Source organism: Metopolophium dirhodum, chromosome 2 (genome assembly GCF_019925205.1).
Source record: "Metopolophium dirhodum isolate CAU chromosome 2, ASM1992520v1, whole genome shotgun sequence".
NCBI classification, from domain to species: Eukaryota; Metazoa; Arthropoda; class Insecta; order Hemiptera; family Aphididae; genus Metopolophium; species Metopolophium dirhodum.
The window spans coordinates 42,977,555-43,001,547 of record NC_083561.1 but is presented as its reverse complement, the minus strand read 5'-3'; the positions used below and the strand labels follow the sequence as shown (position 1 = coordinate 43,001,547).

General features: G+C 28.4%; 2 protein-coding genes and 1 pseudogene across 2 annotated transcripts; all 3 read right to left on the bottom strand.

The window, feature by feature from the left end:
* Positions 1-869: 869 nt before the first annotated feature.
* On the bottom strand, positions 870-3,758 carry LOC132939317 (probable ATP-dependent RNA helicase Dbp73D). Its single transcript, XM_061006412.1, has 10 exons — positions 3,553-3,758; positions 3,317-3,467; positions 3,104-3,234; positions 2,835-3,018; positions 2,573-2,758; positions 2,313-2,492; positions 1,927-2,251; positions 1,689-1,854; positions 1,491-1,625; positions 870-988 (listed from the first exon to the last, which is right to left on the bottom strand). The coding sequence occupies exons 1-10, from the start codon at positions 3,619-3,621 to the stop codon at positions 929-931; spliced, it is 1,587 nt and encodes a 528-aa protein (XP_060862395.1). The 5' UTR covers positions 3,622-3,758; the 3' UTR covers positions 870-928.
* Positions 3,759-5,440: 1,682 nt separating this feature from the next.
* On the bottom strand, positions 5,441-21,850 carry LOC132939079 (esterase E4-like; annotated as a pseudogene).
* LOC132939310 (52 kDa repressor of the inhibitor of the protein kinase-like) lies at positions 17,703-20,292 on the bottom strand. The gene is made up of 2 exons (XM_061006401.1): positions 18,047-20,292; positions 17,703-17,964 (listed from the first exon to the last, which is right to left on the bottom strand). Exons 1-2 carry the CDS (start codon positions 19,760-19,762, stop codon positions 17,851-17,853), a joined length of 1,830 nt encoding a protein of 609 aa, XP_060862384.1. The 5' UTR covers positions 19,763-20,292; the 3' UTR covers positions 17,703-17,850.
* Positions 21,851-23,993: the final 2,143 nt, after the last annotated feature.

The following is a 23,993-nucleotide window of genomic DNA, read 5'->3' as shown; positions in this document are numbered from 1 at the left end:
CAAAAGATGCATGTTCTACATTACTCTAACAGTAGTTAAACACTACAACAGTTTGTCCAACAAATAAATATCAGAATGTATTACAGCTTACATACTATAATTATCAGTGTTCGGAACGTTCACTAAAAAAAAGAACTCGTTCACGTTGGTGTTTTTTTCAAACGAACGCTTTCACGTTCTTTTAAAAAACAAACGCGTTCATTGGGTCGTTCATTTAATTTTTTTTTTTTATGAATCGTTGGCCTGCAGACAATATAAAAATTAACAACCAAAAAATAAAAACACAATTTAGAGTATATACAATTTATAAAGTATCTGAATTAGTTTTTAATATCCGACACGTTATTTGAGTTACATTTTGATAAGGATTTCCTAGTGATAAAATTAAGCGAATGCTAGGGTACTTCTTATGATAAACTGATTAGGTTTATTACAAATCTGTGAAAATCATAATAGTATTTTTATTGTATGTCTAGGCAGGGACACTGGAATTTCACGTATTTAATTAATATATTTTGCAATCAAACAAATATTATAGGAATTATAATGGGAAAAATGAAAATATTATTTTTTAAATATAATTAATTAATATATTTTATACATATAATATTTATTAAATGGTAAATAAATTGAACGTCTTAAAAATTAATCAAAGTCATTAAAAATATTATTGCCATTCACGTTCATGTTCTATTTGCAAAAAACAAGTGACGTTCACTATATATGAACGTGAACGCACGTTCATGAACAATGTTCTTTCCAAACACTGATAACTATTAGTATTATAATTAGCACTTGTTAATGACTTTTCCTTAATTATTTGTAATTATAAGATTAATGAAAAAAAGGAAATTAAATAAAAAATAAAATCTTGGTAAAACATTATATTCATAAATACTATTTATAAATAGTAAAAAAAATTATGACATTACTTTTTGAGTTGTTTCTTCTTCCTCAATCTTCTTTTGCTAATAGTTTTTGGTTTTTGCTAGTTTACAAGTGACAAATTAGTAATATTAAATATAATATGATATAATTATACTCTACTCCATTTGCGTTTACCCATTTTTGTACATACAGACTGAGCCTATAGAACGTTCAGACCTCTCAGTCTGTGGCAGGCATTTTGTGGTTGGTCGCTTATAGTCGGCAATCGCCGCCGTTATACAGATGATTGCAGAAATATAATAATTTTAGAAATTTATTTTTGTAAGAATGTTTCTGTAGTACATGCATAGTACCAAAATATAAGAATAAAATACCAAATAGCATATAAACGCAGAAAAAACGTAGACATGCACACAGAGTATTGAGAAAATATTGGTTAATACTTTTATTATATATACACTGTGGTTTCACGACATTCGACGCCAGCGCTCGTAATCAGTTACTTTATGGGAGAAGCTGCACGATGGCGATAAATTTGCTTCAGTCGAGTGGGTAAACTTCAATAGAATAGAGTATAGATGCAAGTTTAAAGTTATACTTACAGTTGATTCAGTTTTAATAGCTTTTAATGCATCTATATACATTTGTTCATATTGTTCCAAGTCAGAAATGTCGACTTTCATATTTTTCAAACTAGTCTTACCCGCAGAGTTTAAAACATTTTCAAATAGTTCTTTCTGTAAAAGAAATCAATTTTAAATAATATAAAATAAAATTACAATATATGATAATGATATTACATGTTCTGGAGTGACAAATGTGATAGCTTTCCCTTTATGGCCAGCACGCGCCGTTCTACCAATTCTATGTATGTAGTTTTTTGGATATTTTGGTACGTTGTATAAAATGACACAAGATATCAGTTCAATATCAATGCCTCGAGCTAATGAATCTGTGCAAATTAATCTATACAAATATACCGAAACAATAATTAGTAAAAACATTAATAATAATAATATATATTATATGAAAACGTACACATCAATTTTTCCATCTGAAAATTGTTTAATATAACCAGAATGAGATTTCTGAGTTACATCAGAAGAAATTTCATTAATTCTTAATGGTGAATTATTTGTATCAAATTCACTGAGTTTGCATAAAAGTCTAGTTAAACGATGCACTTCAATTTTTGATTTGACAAAACAAATCACCCTTTTTAGGCCTTTACTTCTTATCAAATGATACAGTGTTAGAGGTTTATTTTCTTCTGGACACAACACCATGTATTCTTTGAGTTCTTTGGGCGTTGTGTATTTTCCTACAAAGTCGCCTCGTACAGGTTCATCAGTGCCAGTTGTATCTAATATAATTTTAAATTAATTAAGTGTTAAGCTTTATCATAATGTTTAAGTTAAAATTACCTGTAGGCAATTGTGTATTTTTTCTTTTTATAATTGATGTAAATAATTTAGGTTCAAAGAGTTTAAGAAACTTTAATTTTTCAGGATCTTGAGTAAGTGTTGCTGAAAATAATAATCTCTGTGTTCTTTGTGGTGACTTGTTTAATGTATTTAAAGTACATATTGTAGGTCCATTATATGCTAAACAAAAATAAAGTTTTAGTCTGTTTGTAAATGTAATTTACTATACTAAAAAGTAAAACTTTATTTATGTAAGCTACCTAGGCTATCATTAACTTTGTGTAGCCATTCATTTTGCAAAATATTGGTAAAACTGTCAGCTTCATCCAAGACAAGAAATCTAAGATTTTTCAGAGAAAATCCTTCAGTGTAATATAAATGATCAACCAACCGTCCTGGAGTGGTCACTATGATATCTACAAGGTCTGTCCATCCAATGCTGCTATCTATAATTATAAAATTGTTATTATAATATTTAAATATGTAAATTGAATGGTTTTCTGTTATTTGAAATATGCATACCATATTGCACGATCCTTTCTTTTTCTTTTTCTAGAGTCGTGTTTTGGGATTCCAAAAGAAACACTCTCAAGTCAAATGTATTTTTAATATAGTATAAAAACACTTTGAATACTTGTACAGCCAAGTCTTTCGTTGGCAATACAATGAGAGCACGGAGTTGATGTCTAGAAAATGTCTTTAACGTCTATAATAATAATAATATTAAAATAATAAAAAACATAAATCTTTGACCATGCTAAAATAATTTTGGTTTGATGAGCACGCCTAACCTGTATTATAGGAAGAACGTAGGAGAGAGTTTTTCCACTGCCAGTTGGTGCTGAAATACATAAGTCTCTGAGCCATCTGTAGTCCCAATGTTTTTGTGTCTTAATTATCCATGGTACTAGTTGATTTTGAACTGCAATAAACGTGTATTGCAATTAAAATGTGGCAAAGTATAATTTAAGTTTAATTTGTGATTTGAATATGGTTTAAATTACCAGGGAAAAAATGTGTACATCCTTTATTTTTCAGTTTCTGAACTAAAGCGGGGTCCAACTCTGGAATGCCGTCAATGGGCACTTCTAGGTGTTTTAAATCAACCGATACAACCGTAGGTTTCGCGAGCCAGTCTGGTAGAACTCGTTTTACCTATACATTTAACAATAATTAATAGGAAGTAAATATAGGAATGTCGTCAAGATTTAATAATAAACATAAATTATGAATCTGATACCTTTTTATTTTTCTTGAACGCATGTGTGTCTATTAACGTGAATTCCGATGATGGTGTCGTGGAGTCCATAATGTAATATTATTTTACTTATTAATAATATAGGCATGCGTAAAAATACAGTTAAACGTTCACACAATAATACAATTTATATTATGGGCAATGTGCGTTTTTGTTATTATATTATGGTAGTTGACAGCATGCTGTTAACAGTATGTTAACGCTGTTATCAGCGTTTGCTGAAATACTTATCAGAATTAGTTCCACAAAATAGTTGTCCCAAAGTCAATTTATTCAAAGAAATAATTGTTCCACAATCTATTTATGCCACTAGCCAATACTTCCAATAGTTTCTTCTAGACATTTTTTTTTTGATAAAGGTAGACAAACTTATGAGTAATCTTATATTACATTTTCAAATCTTAGATTTAAAAAGAAAAAAGGTGGATAAGTGGATGTCGCTCTGCTGTACGGTAGGTTACAAGTGGGTCACTGTAATGGATGGTGTTGTGAATTGAAATGTTGTCAAAATTTGAACTTTAAATGCTTATAAAAAAAAATTGTGCCTATGTATTTTTAATATTTTTTAACTGCTATTAGAACGATATATCAGGAGCATTATATTAAATTTTCACGCTTTTTTACCCAACAAATAAAAATTTATTGATATTTATAGAAAAAAAACTAAAAAAATTGAAAACTGACAATGTCCGTAAACAGCTCAAAAAGAGTCAAAATATTTTGTAAATTTTATGGTGTATAGAAAATGCTAATATAAACATTCAGTCAAAATTTCATGTCCCTACGGTCATTTGTTCTAGAGTTACACCAAAAACCAAAATCGATTTTCTCAAAAACAGATTTTGCGTAAAAATTCCCGTTTTTCCTTAATTTGTCTTTTGTTTTTCACGTCGCTTGTGAAAACTACTGGGAAATTTTTACTTTTGACCCCCCAAAGTACCAACTAGATTCACTTTCCTATCAGAAAAGTTACTATTGAAGAAAATCCAAGCACTTTTACTGTCCTAAAAGGTGATGACAGACACAAAAATAAAAAAAAAAACACACATCATTGTAAAATCAATACATTCATCGCTTCGCTCAGAATCTAAAATAAAAAAAAAAACATACGTATCATTGTCAAATCAATACATTCATCGCTCTACTCAGAATCTAAAAGGATAAGGTGACTGACTGACTGATCTATCAACGCACAGCCCAAACCACTGAACGAATCTTACTGAAATTTTGCATACAGATAGCTATTATGACATAATATAACTTATACGTATATGTATAACAAGAAAAAACAAGAAAAGTAAAAAACCAAATTAAATGAATATAAAAAAAAATTTAGATAGGTACCTATATTCGTTATACTTTGTGTTTCATTATATAACTCGTCAATCAAATTCTATTTAATAATTTCAGATAAAAAACTAAGACAGTTATTAGCAAGTGATGTTTTGTATAACTGAAGTCACAGGAGTGAACATAATACGTAATAAAAATAAAAAATATTCGTAAAAAAAATTATATTAAATTTTATTTTTTGAAAGAATTTAAGGTAAGTTTTTATAAAATTGGATTTGTTCTTATAAAATTTACAAAAAAGCCTTCATATACTATTAAAATATCCTAAAAACGACAGTAAAAATGCTATAAAAACCAAAAATTTTTAAAAAAAATGTATTTAAATCTGCGCGTTAGTTATAAATAATAATTTATGATGATGTATTGATGCGAGAAGGGTGAGCAATCAGCCCAACCAAATTCTAAAATTTCAAACACCTAATATAACCAATTTTTCACACTCACGCGTTATGATACGAAAATACAAAATCTTATAATTAATATTTATACCGATTTTATTATTTTTGAGTAGCGGCCCACTGGGCCACTGGGAAAGTTCCCGGTATCCCGCCGGCCCAGTCCAACCCTGCTTATATCCCTCTCATATTTCTCTATAGAAATTATTAAACAGTAAATAGTGTGTCCCGAATTTTATTGCTAAACAAAATTAATTTTCGTGTCCTACCTATGAACATTCCAACAAAAAATACATTCTACATTGAAACCTGTACACAACATTTTGTCCTAAATAATACTAAATAGTTCTATAAATCGCAATATAAATACTTTTAATAAGTAATAAACTAATAACTAATGCTGTGCATTTGTAGGAAAGTGCATTTTTTTTGTGATTGTGAAACATAGCTTTGTAAGTATATATAATTTGAATTATGTAACTACGAATCCATTTATGAAACTTTTATTTTGAAGTTTTTTACATTTTTAGGTCATATTTTCCTTTTTTAGTTCATTTTCCGGTATTTTTAATCAAATTCCGTCAATTGACATGTTTGAAAAACTTTTTTTTTTTTTTTGTCAAGTGCAATAGTTATTAAGACTAAAGATGAATAATAGGTACCCCGCAAATAATAACATACCAATATTTTAATTTTAATTTATTTTTATTAAATAAACACATTTTAGGCATGTAATGTACTAATATATAATATTATCCTATAATATCAATAAAAATATAAAAATTAAATTAAAAACCATTTTAAGTGAATTTTATGCTATAATTTTTGGCATTATATATTGCATTTTTTGCATTTTAAATGCATATTTTATTCCATTTTTTTGACATTTTTTAAGGGTCTTAAGTGCATTAAATTCACGGCCCTGGTAATAATAAACATTTAAATAATTTTGATTTTTTTTTTCTTTAACGATGTGAATTCCCTACGGCCTACGCCACATATTGTACTAAACTTTTAAACTGATTATACCTATCTATATTAATACTTATTATATGTCCCGTATTTTTTGCACAATGAACTTAATAATCATAATAATAATAACAAATATTTCATGTTTAAAAATATATTGTAATAAACGTCATGTCTTAATATTTATTATTTATAGTTCAGTTTTTATGTCTTCCGGCACAGTAACTTCATAAAATTCTGTTAATGGTAAACTACTCCAAAATGCATAATTCCGATGGTTTGATTGTGCTCTGGCTTCAAAAGTTTGTTGTTGAGTAATCTTAACGAACCTAAAAGGATCTACTGGATTCTTAGAAACGGGTAACCAAATTTCAGAATTTCCAATGTCCGGTGCTCTAAAAAAATAAAAATTAAACTATAAACATTATGATTTTGACCAATTTTGTCTCGTGGATAACTATTTATAAATACCTACCTAGAGTAGGTATAAAAAAATATTTATGATACGTCTTTATAGAAATTTAGACTACAGTTAGGTTAGGAATCTAACATTATATTTAAATTTCCTATATTGATAACATTAATTTGCTAACGATAAAATGTAGATAATTACCCATTTTTAATAAAGGTTTCCCAGATATTAACCATAGTTTTGATCATTTTTGTGTCCTCTTCATTGTCATGAACAGGGGAATCATTCTTGTTCAACACATAAATGGTTTCGTCGGAATGAGTTACGTCTAATAATTTATTAGTTATAACGATTTAACATATTATTATGCATTAGACGTATTACACATACAAATAAAAAGTAGGTATATAAAATATGTTATTTACTTGTTCCTCGGGAATATGATTTTGGATTGAGAGCCAAGACCGAATAATTACCACTATATCCAAATTCATAGAAATATACAGGCGCTGTATTCTTTGAAGCAATATGCTGAGCTGCCTTACTCACAGCATATCCAAACAATCTATCTGAAACCATCTGAAGCGTGTCGATAATAGGTTAATCAATGATTGCCACAAGATAATATAATAAATGTACCCGTGTAAGTAAAATAAAAAGTGCAGTGATTTTAGTACACTAAAAACTGTTACAAATCCAATAAACATGCAATTATGCATTGAAAATTAGAAAAATAATCACTAAACATAAATAATTTATGTTAAAATCATAACATATGACTTAAAAATCAAAAAATACAAAAATATACTGAATTAAAAAATATTTAAAAACATTTTAAATAGGTACATAGGTATTTTGAGTTTTGACAGTAATAAATCGTTATTTGTCATTATTACATATTGTTGTTTTTTTACCTTTAGTTCTATGTTAATATAAGATAACAATATTGTTTTCTCATTACTGTATTTTTTTTTCACATTTTTTTCCGTCCACGACAGGATGTAACAACGATAAAAAAAAACGCTTGCCAAGTCAGGGATCGGCATGTAAGCTTTCTTAATTTTTAGAAATTTATTAACTGATATCACACCCAAGCGGTATAACAATTTGAATCCAAAAAAATGTCGGTGTGAACAGCACCACAAAAAATCATTTTCATTTTCATTGAATGAGATAGATCTCCGAAACCAGAGAGCGGATTTCGTTGTTTGAGGTCTTGTTAGATTCACATTGGTTAGGAAAACTGCAGTGAAGATTTTCAGAACTTTATCTTTAATAGTTAATTCACTACAGAACATTAAAAAAAATTAAAACAACTTTTATTGGGCGTTTTTTGATGTTTTTTAGCTTTACAGCTTTGTAGCGAATTAACAATTCGAGATAAAGTTCTGAAAATCTTCACTGCACTTCTCCTAGCCAAAGTGAACCCAACAAGACCCTAAACAACAAAATCCGTTCTTCAGCTTCGGAAATCTATCGCGCTAAATGTAAATCTAGCAAAAAATAACTCTTTTTTAGTTTTTTTATCTGTAAAAAATTAAATAATTTTTTAAAAAAATTTTGAGGCAGTTCACGTCGACTTTTATGTCTAACACGCGTTTTTATGGATTCAAGTGGTTATACCGCTTGGGTGTGATATCAAATCCCTCTCATTAATATTTTATATTAAAGCTAGCTAAATTACCCTCCTACTCATCATTACTGAGTTACATTTTTATTATTTTCCATTTAACACAAATTTTTGAAGATTTCAAAATTCAGACTTTTTCCATTTCAATTACCATATTTACTTGATTAAAAATCAAGTAAGTAAAATACGACAATAGGTTAGGTTAATTGTTGTTAGAATGAACTACGCATACATAAAAATCAATCACTAACACTACGATCGGAAAATTACCCATCTTCGGGTACCTACTATATAAATTGTTCATAATAATAAAAATAAATTTTAGTCCTTAAATATAAAAAAAAATTAGGTAGTATTTTAAAACAAATTTTGACTGGATTATATTACTTTTTTTTCAAGGAAACAGAAATCACGTGAATTGTATATTTGACAATTCGTTATGGGTTTGATCAATATGTAGTAAATTTATAAAAAAAGTTAATTAGTGAGAATAATGAGCTTATTAAAAAAAAAAAAAATATAAAATGTTAAAATCTAAAGTTTATTTAATTATAATAGGTACCTACTTATAGTGCAACTTACTTCCCCAAGATTGCCCATAGTTTCTTTTGATATTGCTTGGTGACCAAAATAAAACTTTTTTATATCTTGGGCAACTTTGGTTCTTTGATTTTCGTTTGAAATAGTGTAATTGTAATCAAGGAGATGTGGTAAATATTCATTCCAATTATTATTTAGTTCATTAAGACCATTTTGGTGGACTATAAATATTGTTATAATAAGACCCTCATCTTGGGTAACACTCATCAACACTGGAATGTCATATGGAATTAGTTTTTCTGGGATATCTGGTAAGAATTTTTCCAGCTACTTCAACGGTTGGACCAAACGTTGAAAAAGGATTGTATTTCCATGGCTATATTTTACATTGTAAATAAAATACAAGTTGAGGAAATTTAAATTTATTATTTAATAATTAACAAAATATTTACCATGAAGAGTACAAATGACTTAGCAATTTCCGTTCCTGGTCTAGAACGAAGGCATTCAACAATATCCACGGAATTATTTGTTGGACATCCCAGCAAGCTTGCAATGTACTTTGTTTTTTGATCAACGTTTTCAGTATACGACCAATGACAAAAAGCACTCCCGCTTTGAAGAATTGCTCGATGAAATAAGCCTTAAAATTTAAAATATTTACAAGTTTATAACTTAAAGTTATAACTAAAGACCGGATATATACGTAGGATTTTGTAAATATTATACGTGCGAATTATAATTTAAATGTATTACGGATTACGATAAGGTATAATGTAATTTTTAGTTGCTTAATATAACATTGTAGATTACACATACCTTTCGACATAGGGGAAATCATATGGTAATGAACAGAACTTGCTCCAGCTGACATGCCAGTGATAGTGACACTGTTGGGGTTACCACCGAACGCAACGATGTTTTGTTGTATCCATTTCAATGCTGCTACTTGGTCTTTCATTCCGTTATTTCCAGGCAAAACACTATCGCCGGTGGAGGCAAATCCTAATACGCCCAAACGATAATTGATCGATACATAAACAAAATCGTTGGTGTCCAAAAGGTATCGTGGACCATACGTAATGCCTTCACCACCAATGAAAGCGCCACCATGTATGTACACCACTACATTCATTAAATCGCCCAGCGTACCCTTTTGTGGTAGCTGTTTAATTAATGAAATTATACTTTAATGTACATCATTGGAATGCCATATTTGGTAAATTTACTATTTTTAGGATATAGATTTAGACGAAGAGCTCACAAACTGAATTCAACGTCATTTTCATTAAAAGATTTAATAGTCTTATTTATTTCACTAAGCATTTCTATATTTGAATCTTGAAGTCTGGTGGTGTTATGTTGGTGCGTGATGGTGCAGTTCTTAATTACACCCCACTTAAGTTACTTTATGACCATTACGTTTGTGATTCAGACAAAATGATAATACATTTTAACAACATAAATTATTTGCATGGACAGATCAAAACAGTTGGTGCTTTCACGAAACCAGACCAAGTTAAACTTACAAAAAAGTGCTCGTAACTTACGTCATTTTTATTAAGAACAAACCAGGAACTAAAATAAAGTACTTAACATGTAGATCAAGAGTATAAAACGACAGACTGAATATTTTGGTGTTTTATACTTACCAGAACCCATTAAAATATATTATTTTAGTAAGTGCCTATATTAGGTAAAATTTTGGTATTACGTTCATTTTAGGTAGGTAGGTATTACTCTCAACTTCGTCGAACGATAACTATATTAGTATGTATTTGGCATTCGCGAATGATAATTCGTTTATTTCTGTAAATATTTGTAAACATGTAATTTGAAGGTATTAATAGTCCCAGATTAATTTAATCTATTCTGTGACCAAACGTTACGCGTTTATCAAAACAAATAGCCAATGGGTGGATTATTAGTTATTCATTAACGAATATATTTCAGTTGTGCAGTACTGTTGTATAGTGTAGACTGCAGTGAGTAATATTCGTCACTGTGTGTTTAAACTAAATTTATAATGTCAATACAAAAAAAGGTGGATAAGTGGATGTCGCTCTGCTGTACAGTAGGTTACAAGTGGGTCACTGTAATGGATGGTGTTAAATTTGAATTCAATGATATAATATCATTGTATAAGAAAAACGATTCTGAGCGAAAACGGTCAGTCAGCCTATGATTTTACCAAGTATATTTGATGATATTATTGTGAATAAAGTAATTTATATATAACCTATTTACTCGGAGCCTTGTTTTAAATTTTCAATCTTTAGCCATAAAAGTTAAACATTTTATACATTTTTAACCAGAAAATAATTAATAAATTATAAATTTGATAAATGTTGTCAAAATTTGAACTTTAAATGCTTATAAAAAAAAATTGTGCATATGTATTTTTAATATTTTTCAACTGCTATTAGAACGATATATCAGGAGCCTTATATTAATTTTTTACGCTTTTTTTACCCAACAAATAAAAATTTATTGATATTTATAGAAAAAAAAACTAAAAAAATTGAAAACTGACAATGTCCGTAGACAGCTCAAAAAGAGTCAAAATATTTTCAACATTTTATGGTGTATAGAAAATGCTAATATAAACATTCAGTGAAATTTTCAAGTATCTACAGTCATTCGTTTTTTAATTACAATAAAATAAGAAAATTGTTACATGAGAAATCGAGTAAATATCAAATGTTGTAAAAATATAAATTTCAGACGCTCATAAAAATTTAAATTAAGTTTCTTCTAGACATTTTTTTTTTTGATAAAGGTAGACAAACTTATGAGTAATCTTATATTACATTTTCAAATCTTAGATTTAAAAAGAAAAATTTTTATGAATTCTCATCAAAATAATTTGCTATTTTTCGTGATTTTTCCGTATTTTGTCAAAATTTGAACTTTAAACGTGTATAAAAAAAAACTGTGACTAAGGATTTTTAATTTTTTTCATCTGCCTTTGAAACAATAACCTAGGAGCCTTCTATTAAATTTTCAAGCTTTTTTACCCAACAAATAAAATTTTATTGATATTTATAGAAAAAAAATTTAAAAAAACTGAAAACTGACAATGTCCGTAAACAGTTCAAAAAAAGTCAAATTATTTTCAAAATTGTATTGTGTATAGAAAATGCAAATATAAACAACCAATGAAAATTTCATGCATCTACGGTCATTTGTTTTAGAGTTACACCAATAACCAAAATCGATTTTGTTAAAAATCGATTTTGCGTAAAAATTCCCGTTTTTCCTTAATTTTTCTTTTGTTTTTCACATCGCTTTTGAAAACTACTGGGAAATTAAAATTTTGACCTCCCCAATGCACCAACGATATTCACTTTCCCATCGAACAAGATACTGAAGTCGAAAATCGAAGCATTATTTCGACTACTTATCGTGTACACAGACACAAAAATAAAAAAATAAAAAAAAAAACACACATCATTGTAAAATCAATACATTCATCGTTTCACTCAGAATCTAAAAACATGTTTAATTTGTTCAAATGGTGAAGAAGTGGAGAAAGTAGTTTTGTTTAATGATAATTTAAAACAAAAATTTAGTTCTTCATTGAAAATCCGACAAAAGAATAGTTTTAAATATTGTGACGTTATTGCTACCGGAAGTTTTTAATTCGCAGGATGGCTATCATATAAAGTCAGTTAGGACTATGCCCACCAGGAGTATTACTTTTACCAAAATTATCCACAGGTGTTGCATTTGACAATTTCGATAGATTTATGGAAACATCCACTTGAAAAGATACTCTCCGTGACACAGTAGGGATTCTTTATCAAAATGAGCCCGAAGAAGGTTCTCATGAAACAATTTTTCAACAACTACCATTGCCATCTATTCAAAATATATCCGATGTAATAACTAATATAAATAGTATTAATAATATAGAAAAAAAGCCAAAAAAAAATAAGAACGTTTGAGGCTATAACACCAGAAGTAACACCATATAGAAAAAAACCAAAAATGATAGGGACATTGGTGAATAATGATAAAAAAAACAAATTGTACCAAATACGCTTAAAATATGTGAAGAACGAGATTTGTTGTGGGTTTTGTAACATGCTTTAAAAATTAAAAATACTCCTATGTGGACTGGATATAATAGTTTAACAACAACTAACCATGGTAGGAAAGAAAAAATATTCTACTTAACTCCAATTAATATGTCTCCTACAAATACTACAGTAATTTACGAAACAATGGTACAAGCGCAAAAGATTACTAATGCATGCAATCAAAATGTTATGTCAGTTACATATGACTTAGCTATAGCTAAAGTTGCATTACAAATTCAAACGACAGAGCAACCTAAATTTGATAACCTATTTATTAATTTAGGAGCTTTCCATATTATGATGGCCTATTTTAAAACAATTTGAAAATTTAACGATGAGTGTGGTGTAACATATATAATGGTAGAAAGTGAACTATTAGCAAGTGGGTCAGTCAATGGTTTTATAACAGGAAAACATTTTAATCGATATAAACGATGGTTTGCAAATATTACATTTTGAATTATTTCTTGAAAAAGAATGTATTGACGTTTTCGAAGACATATTATTGGAACTAGAGGCATTGATGACAAAAAGTACGAATTATAATTGAGATCTTACTGACAATGAAAATTTAAAAAAACTTATTAATTTATATTCACAATTCAAATAGGATTCTTTGTCTAGATTACATGGTAAAACTGCTCAATATTATATGAATTTCATACAACTGGTTGACTTCTATTTGATACTGTCCAAGCGTATACGAGTAGGAGATTTTAAAATATCCTGTTATATATTGCCGAAAATTACAAATTTATTTTTTATCTTTAACCAGTCCAATTATGCTCGATGGATGGTCAAATACCATGATAGTATTTTAAAGCTAGATGACACTCATCCCGATTTGAAAATTGATTTTGAAAGTGGTTCATTTGGAATAAAACGAACTTCAAAAAGCTTTTCATGTCAACCAATAGATCTCACAGTAGAACCAACGATTAATGCAGACGCATCTAAGAGGCTTACGGGAGTTATTCATTTTATCAATTCGATATCGGCCCGTCAACGTTGGCCAGAAAAGTCCAGAACCTGATCTGGCTGGACCTGATCAAACAAGACCTGCTGATTTTATAAAAAGAGTTGAGAAATGGCCATTTTAAAGAAGCATTTGTAGATTTTTTAATTGAAAATTGGATTCAATTACCGGTTTTCATTGGAAATAAAATTATAAATTTAAGCCATAAAAACTGTAACTGTATATTCATAGTGCATAATGGTAACGTCTTAAGAAGCACAAATAAATTATTATCATGTAACCACAAAGAAGCAGATACGAAAATTATTTATTATTTATTTCATATATCAAAAGAACCAGAAAAACCAGAAAAAAAAGTAATAATAAGGTGCAATGATACGGATGTTTTAATAATTATCTTGGGTAACATGTATAAATTTATCAATTCTGTCAATGTTTGGCTTGAAGTGGGTCTCGTTTAAACAAATAATTTGCGTTATATTGATGTTTCAAAATTGTTCTTAAGTCTTGGTATTGAACTTTCTACATCACTATTAGCTTTTCATGCATTGACAGGCTGTGGTTTTACTCCAGCATTTTATAGAAAAGGAAAACAAAAACCATTAAAAATATTAGGAAAAAATTTTCAAGTCATTAAGTGATTTAGGAAGATCAGAAAAAATATCCTCAGAAACATTTTCTGAAGTAGAAAAATTTGTCTGTCAATACGGAATAAAAAATGTAGTCACTGTTAATGAAGCAAGGTTTGAAATATTTTATAATGTGTATAAGCCTGAAAAAGACAAAGTAACATTTAAAGCCAAATTACAAAATTACCACCAAGAATTACAACAACAAATTCTTCGAGTTAATTATGTATGCAGTATATGGAGAAATGCCATTTCTAAAACTCCAACTACCTTCATTCCTGTGGATAATAGTTGGATTGAAGACCATTCGTACATTCAACTGTGGTTCAAGGGACCTGAATACCCCGCATTTATTGAAGATGTCGCTATAAGAAATAATTTCGAAGGAGAAAACATTAGTGATAACGGTGAGTACAACATTCAGACCCCAATAATACAAATAACTATAATTTACTTTTACAAAATTCATAATTTTTTTTCAAAAAATGAAGCAAGTGATAATAGTGGTGACGAGTCTGATTATTATTTGGCAATAAAATCACATTTGAAAACACATTGATTTATGATGTAAATTAAAATTATGTTTAAAAGTTTCTATTCTATATTCTAAAATAAAATACTATTTTTAGTTAATATCTATTAAATGTTAATTGTGTACTGTTTAAATAATATTTTAATGAGTTCTGGTAAGTATAAAACACCAAAATATTCAGTCTGTCGTTTTATACTCTTGATCTACATGTTAAGTACCTACTTTATTTTAGTTCCTGGTTTGATCTTAATAAAAATGACGTAAGTTACGAGCACTTTTTGTAAGTTGAACTTGGTCTGGTTTCACGAAAGCACCAACTAATTTGGTCTGTCTATGCAAATAATTTATGTTGTTAAAATGTATTATCATTTTGTCTGAATCACAAACGTAATGGTCATAAAGTAACTTAAGTGGGATGTAATTAAGAACTGCACCTTCACGCACCAACATAACACCACCAGACTTCAAGATTCAAATATAGAAATGCTTAGTGAAATAAATAAGACTATTAAATCTTTTAATGAAAATGACGTTGAATTCGTGTTATGAGCTCTTAGTCTAATTTAAGAACAATAATAAGTAACACAATTATAGTACAAAGCTCGTATTATTAGTGTTTATGTAATTAATGAAGTTTTTTGAGTAAATATTTATAGACACAAAAAGAAATAGCGTGCATATAATATACTATAAAACAATATCAATTATTGATCTATTTACACGTATTTTTAAATGACTTACCTTTGGCGTATAAACGTTGAGATATAAACAATCTTCCTGACCAATAAGTTTAAAATTAGTTGATCTATAATCCGGTCCTAAACAGGCATTTCCAGGAATGGTGGCGTTCCATATGCCCAACCAAGGCTTTAAGGGTTGTGGTTCCTGTGAAAATAATATTCAATGTGTTGTTAAATTTCAATTGTCTCGTATGAATATAACAATTGTTCTTAACATACTTTAAATCGATAGTTTTGGACTGGTGGACTTGCGTACGGTATGCCTATGAATGAGTAAATTTTACGACCATTATATGTATATTGATATCCACCTGAAATTTCTCCAGAGTTGACATGCACTTTAGGCGTATCAGAAGCCGAGCAGCTCAAAATGCATCCGATAAATAAATACAAGTTTAATAAAATTCTACACGCCTTTTTCATTTTTATCGGAAGTGAATGCTAATAGTGATTGATTTTAAAATTAATGTACTCAGCTTTCGTAAATATGTAGTTATTAATTATAATAGTAAATTCATGTTGAACTTGTTAGGTAATGGCTGTGTAAATATTCATTACAGTCAAAATCTGAAAATAAAAATCAGTTTTATTAGATAATAGGCACGGATATAGATACTATAGATATCCTTGGGTAGTACTAGTATTAGAGAACTGTTATTAAATAAGTAATTATTATTATTATTAATTTTTTTTTTTATTCTAATTTCATTCACCACCGCCCATTGGCCATTGATCTATTCAAAATAGATCAATGCCACCGCCTGACTATTACCTACTATTTACTGTCAACAAGTTAAATTTCATAATTGAGAAGTAATTCACTGTCATAGTGTTAAATTTGAATTCAGTGATAAATCATTATGCATACGAAAATAGATTCTGAGCGAAGACGGTCTATGTGACTATAGGTACTATCTATATCAACTATTAACAAGTATATTTCATTATTTCATGATGTATTTGACATTTTTTGATTTTGCTTTATTAAAGTAATTTAGTATAGGTACTATAATAGTATTACCTTAGTAGATTGGTATAATTTTTGCCGAAAACATTGAATTTATTATACTTATTTCAGTATTATAATTTATAATAGTCTATATTTTTATCATATATAATCGTATAGTTTTTAACTTTTGAGATAATTATATAGAATTCATTGTATAAATAGGCAATATTGTAAAACGAATCTAAATATATTAAAAATGGTATTGCGTATAGTAAAGATTGATAATTTTATAAGTCCTCTCGAATAATGTTTAAAGTTGTTGAATTAGATACAAATAACTAACATCATCGTTATTCTTTGTTTCAATAACTATACATTTTGTCCACATTTAAACTTAAAATGTCTATAAAATAAAACTGTGTTAGTATATTTTTTAGATTTTTTGGTTAACTACTTATGAGAAACCTTCTTTTGAATTTTAAAGTCTTTTAACCGAGCGAAAAATTATTTATCAAAAACAAATGAAAAAAAACTTAAAAACCTCAAAAAGAATCCAAACATTTTGAAAATGTATTATGAATGAAAAATTGTCATATATACATTTGATGAAAATAAAAAGTAACTACGGTTATTAATATTTTGAATTATACCAAAAAACAAAAACAAAATCAATTTTGTCAAAAACTGGTTTTCCGTAAACATCCTTGTTTTTTCTTAATTTTTTTGGTTTTTCTCTACGCTTCAAAAACTACTAGTGTTGTTGACTTTTGACATATTAGTTCGTCATAACACGAATTTTGATTAAAACCATATTGATGTCATACTTTATTACTGTTAACTTATTAAATTAATTTCGAAAATTCCACTCAGCTATGAATAATCTTATTAGTATACTGTATACACATGCCCACAGTGGCGTAGATACTATTTTTTTCTGGGGGGGGGGTTTTAAAATATATTTATGATACAAATTACAAGTTATTAGTTTTTTACGTACGTTATTTTTATTTTGTTTCAAATTTGTATTAATTATAAATAGTTTTTATAGTTTTATATTAGTTTATTATAATAATTCATAAAATAAAATCCACTCGACGTTTGTTAATAGATAATTCGTCCAACACTTCCTTTGCATCTACTGATATTGAACGATGAATGGAGAGCATTGCCAAACCATTTAATCTTTTCTAAAAATGTAAAATATCATTCATATTTATTATTTTTATTTAATTAGTTCTTATATATTATATTATACAATTTTATAAATACCTCTGACATTGTATTCCTTAGGTACGTCTTAATTCTCTTTAATGATGAAAAAGATCTTTCGGATGAAGCTGTTGAAACAGGTAGTGTTGCTAAAATTTGTAGTAATTTGTATATATTTGGATACATGTTATTGCAGATAACTAAAGCATCCATAGCATTTGTAGGTTGTTTATCTAGTGCAAGTATTTTACGTCGCCAAAGTTTTAACTCAGATACCAAAATATCTTTATTGTTATCTGCCAAATCATCATTATAAAAATCTATCAAACTAATAAATTCATCTTTTTCAAGTGTTGTCATTTCTGACGTTTTTGGAAATAAGTTTTGAAATCCTTTTAATGTTTTCTGATGTTCAATAAATCTCGATTCAATTTCGTTAATAAACAATTCTAAATAAGGTATGAATATTGTTATTTTAAAATATTCTTCAGGCGTGTTCACTGAATAGTTATCTCTGTTTTTTTGTTTACGTGCAATTCGAGGTAATGATATTGAAAAACACAACTCCTGAGCTAGAACAGATGCTTTTGTATAGATTTCATGAAAATATTCATCAATGTTACTTCGAATTGTTTTTAATTCAGACAGTGTCGCATTAGCTAATATCATAGCTTCTCTTAAATCAATGGCAACGCTTTGGAATTGTTTAGATAGTGGCAATCCAACTGCAAATATTTTCGATAAAACCAAAAGTGATATGATAAACTCTCCTTGTAAGATTGAATTTTTTAAATTATTTGCTTGACTTGAGGTATCACCATCGGCCCAACTACTAATAGTGTCTAAGGAATCAACGACACATTCCAAAAGTTCGATAAAATCGTGAACTGAATGAAAACGTTCGATCCATCTTGTAGCACAGTTGCGTTTTAATGTTTTTGCATTAATTGTTCCATTAAAGTCTTCGATTGCTTGTGAAAGTATATTTTTTCGTTTGGGGTATACAAAGAAATCTCGTGATTTTCCAATCGTACCCAAGCAGTTTCTAATTGGTTGTATTGTACAAGATTTAGATACTGCCAAGTTAAGGGTGTGTGCTGTACAGTGAACATAAGTTGCCATCGGATACAATTGAGAAATATGTGACCTAACACCATTAAATTGTCCAGACATAGCTGCAGCCCCATCGTACCCCTGTCCACGTAAATACTTAAGTTCTATCCCGAACGCCTTTAAATTTTCAATAATAAGAGTTGCTAAGCCTTTGCCAGTTAAATCGTTTGTAGGAATAAATTGCAAAAAATCTTCTCTGACAACTAATTCATCTATATCAACATATTTAGCACATAAAGACACTTGCTCTATACCAGATACATCGGCGGTTTCGTCAGCAAGGACAGTGAAACACTTTGCTTTATTTATTTTAGCTACAATTTTATTAAGTATTACCGTGTTGCAACAATCAATAATAGCATTTTGGCTAGTAGGACTAATATATTTATTTCGTTCACCTGGACCTTCAAGAAATGTTTTAAGCTTTAGATCACCACGAGCTCTATACCGCAATAGTTCCCTAAAGTTTCCTTCATTTGTAGTTTGCATTGTTTCTACATTGATTTTACCAAAATCTCTATGTCCTCGTATTGCAAGCTCTTGACGACCACATAAAATAATAACTTCAATTATAGGTAAAATATTTATTCTGTTTTCATTTACTTGTTTACTACGGGCTGTATCTAATTGATTTTCAATGGATATACTTGGATTATTTCTCATTTTTAAAAAGTTATCGGTGTCTATTACACTTTTAATATGATAATTTAGTTTATCATGTTTAGTAAATGTTTCTATAGCGTGTTTCCAATTATCAAATTTGTTTAATACCAAAGCACCAAGTTTCTGGCCATTTATTCCACCTTCAGATTTTGAAAAAGCAACACAAAGTCTACAAAATGCACCATCTTCTTTTTCTGAGTATGCTAACCATCGCCATCTTAATAACCAATTGAATTGAAATTTGCTCGTTTGCCCTTTTTTATTTTTATCGAAGTTTTTATGTATAGGAAAATTAAACGTTATATCTGGTGTCCATATACTATTTATAACTGTATGAATTTCACTATGAGACAATACACGGTTAACAAAATATGTTATGTCATTAATTCTTATATCAACCGAAGTAAAAGATGAAGAAGGTATACAGGTTTCAAGAGTCTTAATATTTAGATCATTTTTATGGAGGTCGTTATCGCTGTTTTCGTCGATTTTATAATTGATTTTCTTAAAATAAAACTCAGAAGTGTAAACACTCGAATAATTTCTATAACTATATTAATATAATATATAGTAATAATAATATTACACATGTTAATTTGTACTAGTATTATTTACCTATCTATTATTTAAAATTCTAACCAATATAAAAAAGATTTGTTTTTTTTTTGGTGTAGGGGGGGGGTGGAAACCCCTTACACCCCCCCCCCCGTAACTACGCCACTGCATGCCCATACATTCAAACTCATAGATATAATAGAAAAAATAAGAAGTGTTCTTCTATTATCTATATTCAAACCATTAAGATAACACTTAGACTTTTGTATTTGTATATAATTTATTATCTATATATTATTATGATAATATTTGTACTATCGTAAAACAATTTAAAAAAAAATAAATGTAGTCCCTAAAATGGTGTGTAGTACGACACACTTCGTGTAGTACGAAAAGTGCAGTGTGTAATACGAAATATTTAAAAGTGTGTTATTCTAATTAAACTTTTATAATAATACTATGTATAATTTTATATCTTCACATTTTTTAAATATTTTAATTTTTTGCCAAACCACATTTTAATTATTATCTACTACACAGACACACAGTAAACAATATTTTGTGCTGTTACGTCTTATACTCATGTCCATGAATTTGACCCACCCACTTTCTATGATAAGACCCAAACCAATACCAAAAGTTAGCAAATAGTTAGCAAATAATAGCAAATTTACTATAGAAGTTAGCAAATCATTATTACTCTTATTATAGTTATTATCATGACGAAATAACTATTAAATAATTTTCGTCATGGTTATTATTATTCATTGTTAGGTATTGAGTAGCTATTTTTATTATTATCAGCTTAGTAGTGAACGGTGGTATATATTATACCTACTAGTGTTTATCAAGAAATAATTTAGATTTGACCGATTTGGAACTAAGTGTGTAGTATGAAAATTTGGATGTTTTAGGGACTGCAATTTACTATCGTCCACCGACACTCTTAGCAATTATTGAAAAATTAACATTATCCACAATTTACTGGCTAATGGTAACGTCATTATCCATCCAGATAATATTAAAATTATATAGCTATCTAATCAAATTATATGTATAAAGCATGACTAAAGTTAACATTACCCAGAAGTCAGAACATAGACATATTTTAAAATTAAATGTATCCTCACTATAATTAATAATTATTTGATGATAATAAATTGAAAACTTATCGATAAGCATTTAAAACGTACCTAGTAGTAAATATCTTTGAACAACATAAAAATCATTAAAGACTCTAATCACTAAAAGTATAATAAATATGATCAATATACCTAATAAAATACAAAAATAGTATTAAGTATTATTATATTAAGTACTATAAGTACTATAGTAGGTACCTACCTATATTTTAATCATCCATACGCTATTAAAATAAAATTATATTTATTACCACTTAAATTTAACGTAATATTATGATATATTATTCACTGCATGATAAATATGATATAAAAATATTATGTAAACTACTATAATTCCTTGGTTTAATTTACCATTTTAGTATTAGGAGAGTGCGAGAATGTATATCGTAAAAAGGTATAATAGTACTAACAAGTAACAACTATAAAAAGTAACAACATATTTTACATACTGCTTTCTGAGTCGTCCATGATTCAAGTTCCCCTTCTTGGTTTTTACGATTCATGGTCACAAAATACAATAATGTGAACACGTTGAGTTCTATAGTATAACAGCAGGTGAAAGAATAGTTACATTACTAGTAATGTGTTAGAAAATAACAGTATACATACGAGTATTTATTCCATACACAATTCAATTTTCATAATGTTAAGCCATTTATAAGCATTTGATATTTTTGAGGTTCCTCATATTTTTTATAATATTACCTATAGCTAAAATATATATTACATAAATACATTAAATACATGAATACATCTTTCAAGCGTTTCTAAAATTCAAAAATTGAACAAAATTTTCGTAAAAATTACGTTGCAAACTATTTTGTAAAGTAATAAATTTAATTTTAAGACTTAATATAGGATTTGAAATATATTACAAGGGGTTCTGCATAAGTTGCAAACGTTATGATTAAAATAATAAATTCACAGTCCTCGTATATCATAATAAATGTAAATATCGATATCTCTGCAGTCCACATTACATAATATGTAATGCTTTTTCTCCTAGTATCAATACTTTTATTTATCCAGCATTTATTAACAAAATATTGCCCTTATATAAACATTTTTTTTCCATAATAAATATCAAAATATGCCTTGTAAGTTGTAAATTGTAATATGCTTCGACTAAAGGTAAAATAACAACAGTTCAATAATTAAGCTGGCCATAAGAACATTAATCTACATTCTACACTAATTATTTGGCCTTGGATCATCATAATACGATAGGTTAAAAAAAATATTCACTGAGATTTGCAAGAAGTTTGCACTATATGGCAGGACGTAGAAGTATACTTAAATAAATACAAATAATTAACCACTATAGTATTTTTCGTAATTAATAATGCATAAACAATATGTTGACTAAGTACTTAACATTACAATAAATTGACCTTATTTGTCATCATAGGTATTTGTAATATTATGAAAAGGAATTTTACTTAGTTTCCATATTATATCACGTTTTAAAGATTAAATCATTACTAAATTTATTTATTTTTTTAACTTAGCTTTTTTTTTACGGAGTTATAACGAAGTGTTTTTGGTGTGATATCAGCTATTTTTTTTATGAAATAAGTCGCGATTTTATTTGACTGTATATAATAATAATAATAATAACAATCCATATAGCATCGTTGGCCTCCTGTTGATATTATCTTTTTTTCTATTTTAATAAAATCGGGATGAATTGATAAGACTGGCCGCCAGGTTATACAGTAGTAGTAACTGACTATAGCAAAGTATAGTAAAGTGTCCCGTATTGTCGTAAATAATATTTGTTAACCGGCATCCGAGAGACTGCACCACGCCATCGCAATCGTCGTAAGTCGTCGCCGCCGCCGTCGCGATGAGAGTAGTGGGGATTGATAAACGGGGGGTCGGGGGACATTTACGATATTTTCGTTCTGTACGCAAAATCGGACTTAAAAGTACTTGAACATTTTTGGTTATAACTTTTGAACCATCCAACCAATCTGCTAGCGAGTTCCTCTGTTCCCATCTGCACAATATTTCTGATCTATTGATACCTTATACGACTTTATATGTTCAGCTATTTACCCTGTAGAGCTGGACAATGGATTGACATAAATTAAGACGGTTTTTCAATGGTAAAACTCTTGCTCCTGTTATTATACGTTAAATAAGATAAATCTTAGTTCATGGTGGCTACTACGCTTTTTTTTTTATACTTAGCTTCGCTCCACTACTGTCGCGCTGGGTATAAATATATCATTGATTATATCATAATATTTATAATTATACAATACAAAACGAAAAAAAAAATTACAATATAATAAATTAAGTATAATATTATGCATACAATGAAAATAAAATAAAATAAAGATAATAATAAGAGAACACTTTAACACTTTCTGAAGCACCTGGTAGGTGGTAATGCTTAAAAAAAAATACAAGTGAGTACGAATAAATACAAGATACATATTTTTTTTTTATTGATTTATTTACAAAATCAAACAGATAAAATTAATACTGTTTAACCCAACGTTTGATGTCTCTCGCAGCGACAACTGTAT

What these genes read in the sequence shown, in the direction of transcription:
- LOC132939310 (XM_061006401.1), bottom strand. Translation starts at nt 19,762, where the DNA reads ATGAGAAATAATCCAAGTATATCCATTGAAAATCAATTAGATACAGCC. An exon ending in TAAGGAATACAATGTCAGAG is followed by an intron (nt 17,965 to 18,046) that starts GTATTTATAAAA and finishes TTACATTTTTAG; the next exon opens with AAAAGATTAAATGGTTTGGC.
- LOC132939317 (XM_061006412.1), bottom strand. Translation starts at nt 3,621, where the DNA reads ATGGACTCCACGACACCATCATCGGAATTCACGTTAATAGACACACAT. An exon ending in AGAAAGGATCGTGCAATATG is followed by an intron (nt 2,759 to 2,834) that starts GTATGCATATTT and finishes TTATAATTATAG; the next exon opens with ATAGCAGCATTGGATGGACA. An exon ending in TCAGATGGAAAAATTGATGT is followed by an intron (nt 1,855 to 1,926) that starts GTACGTTTTCAT and finishes ATATTTGTATAG; the next exon opens with ATTAATTTGCACAGATTCAT.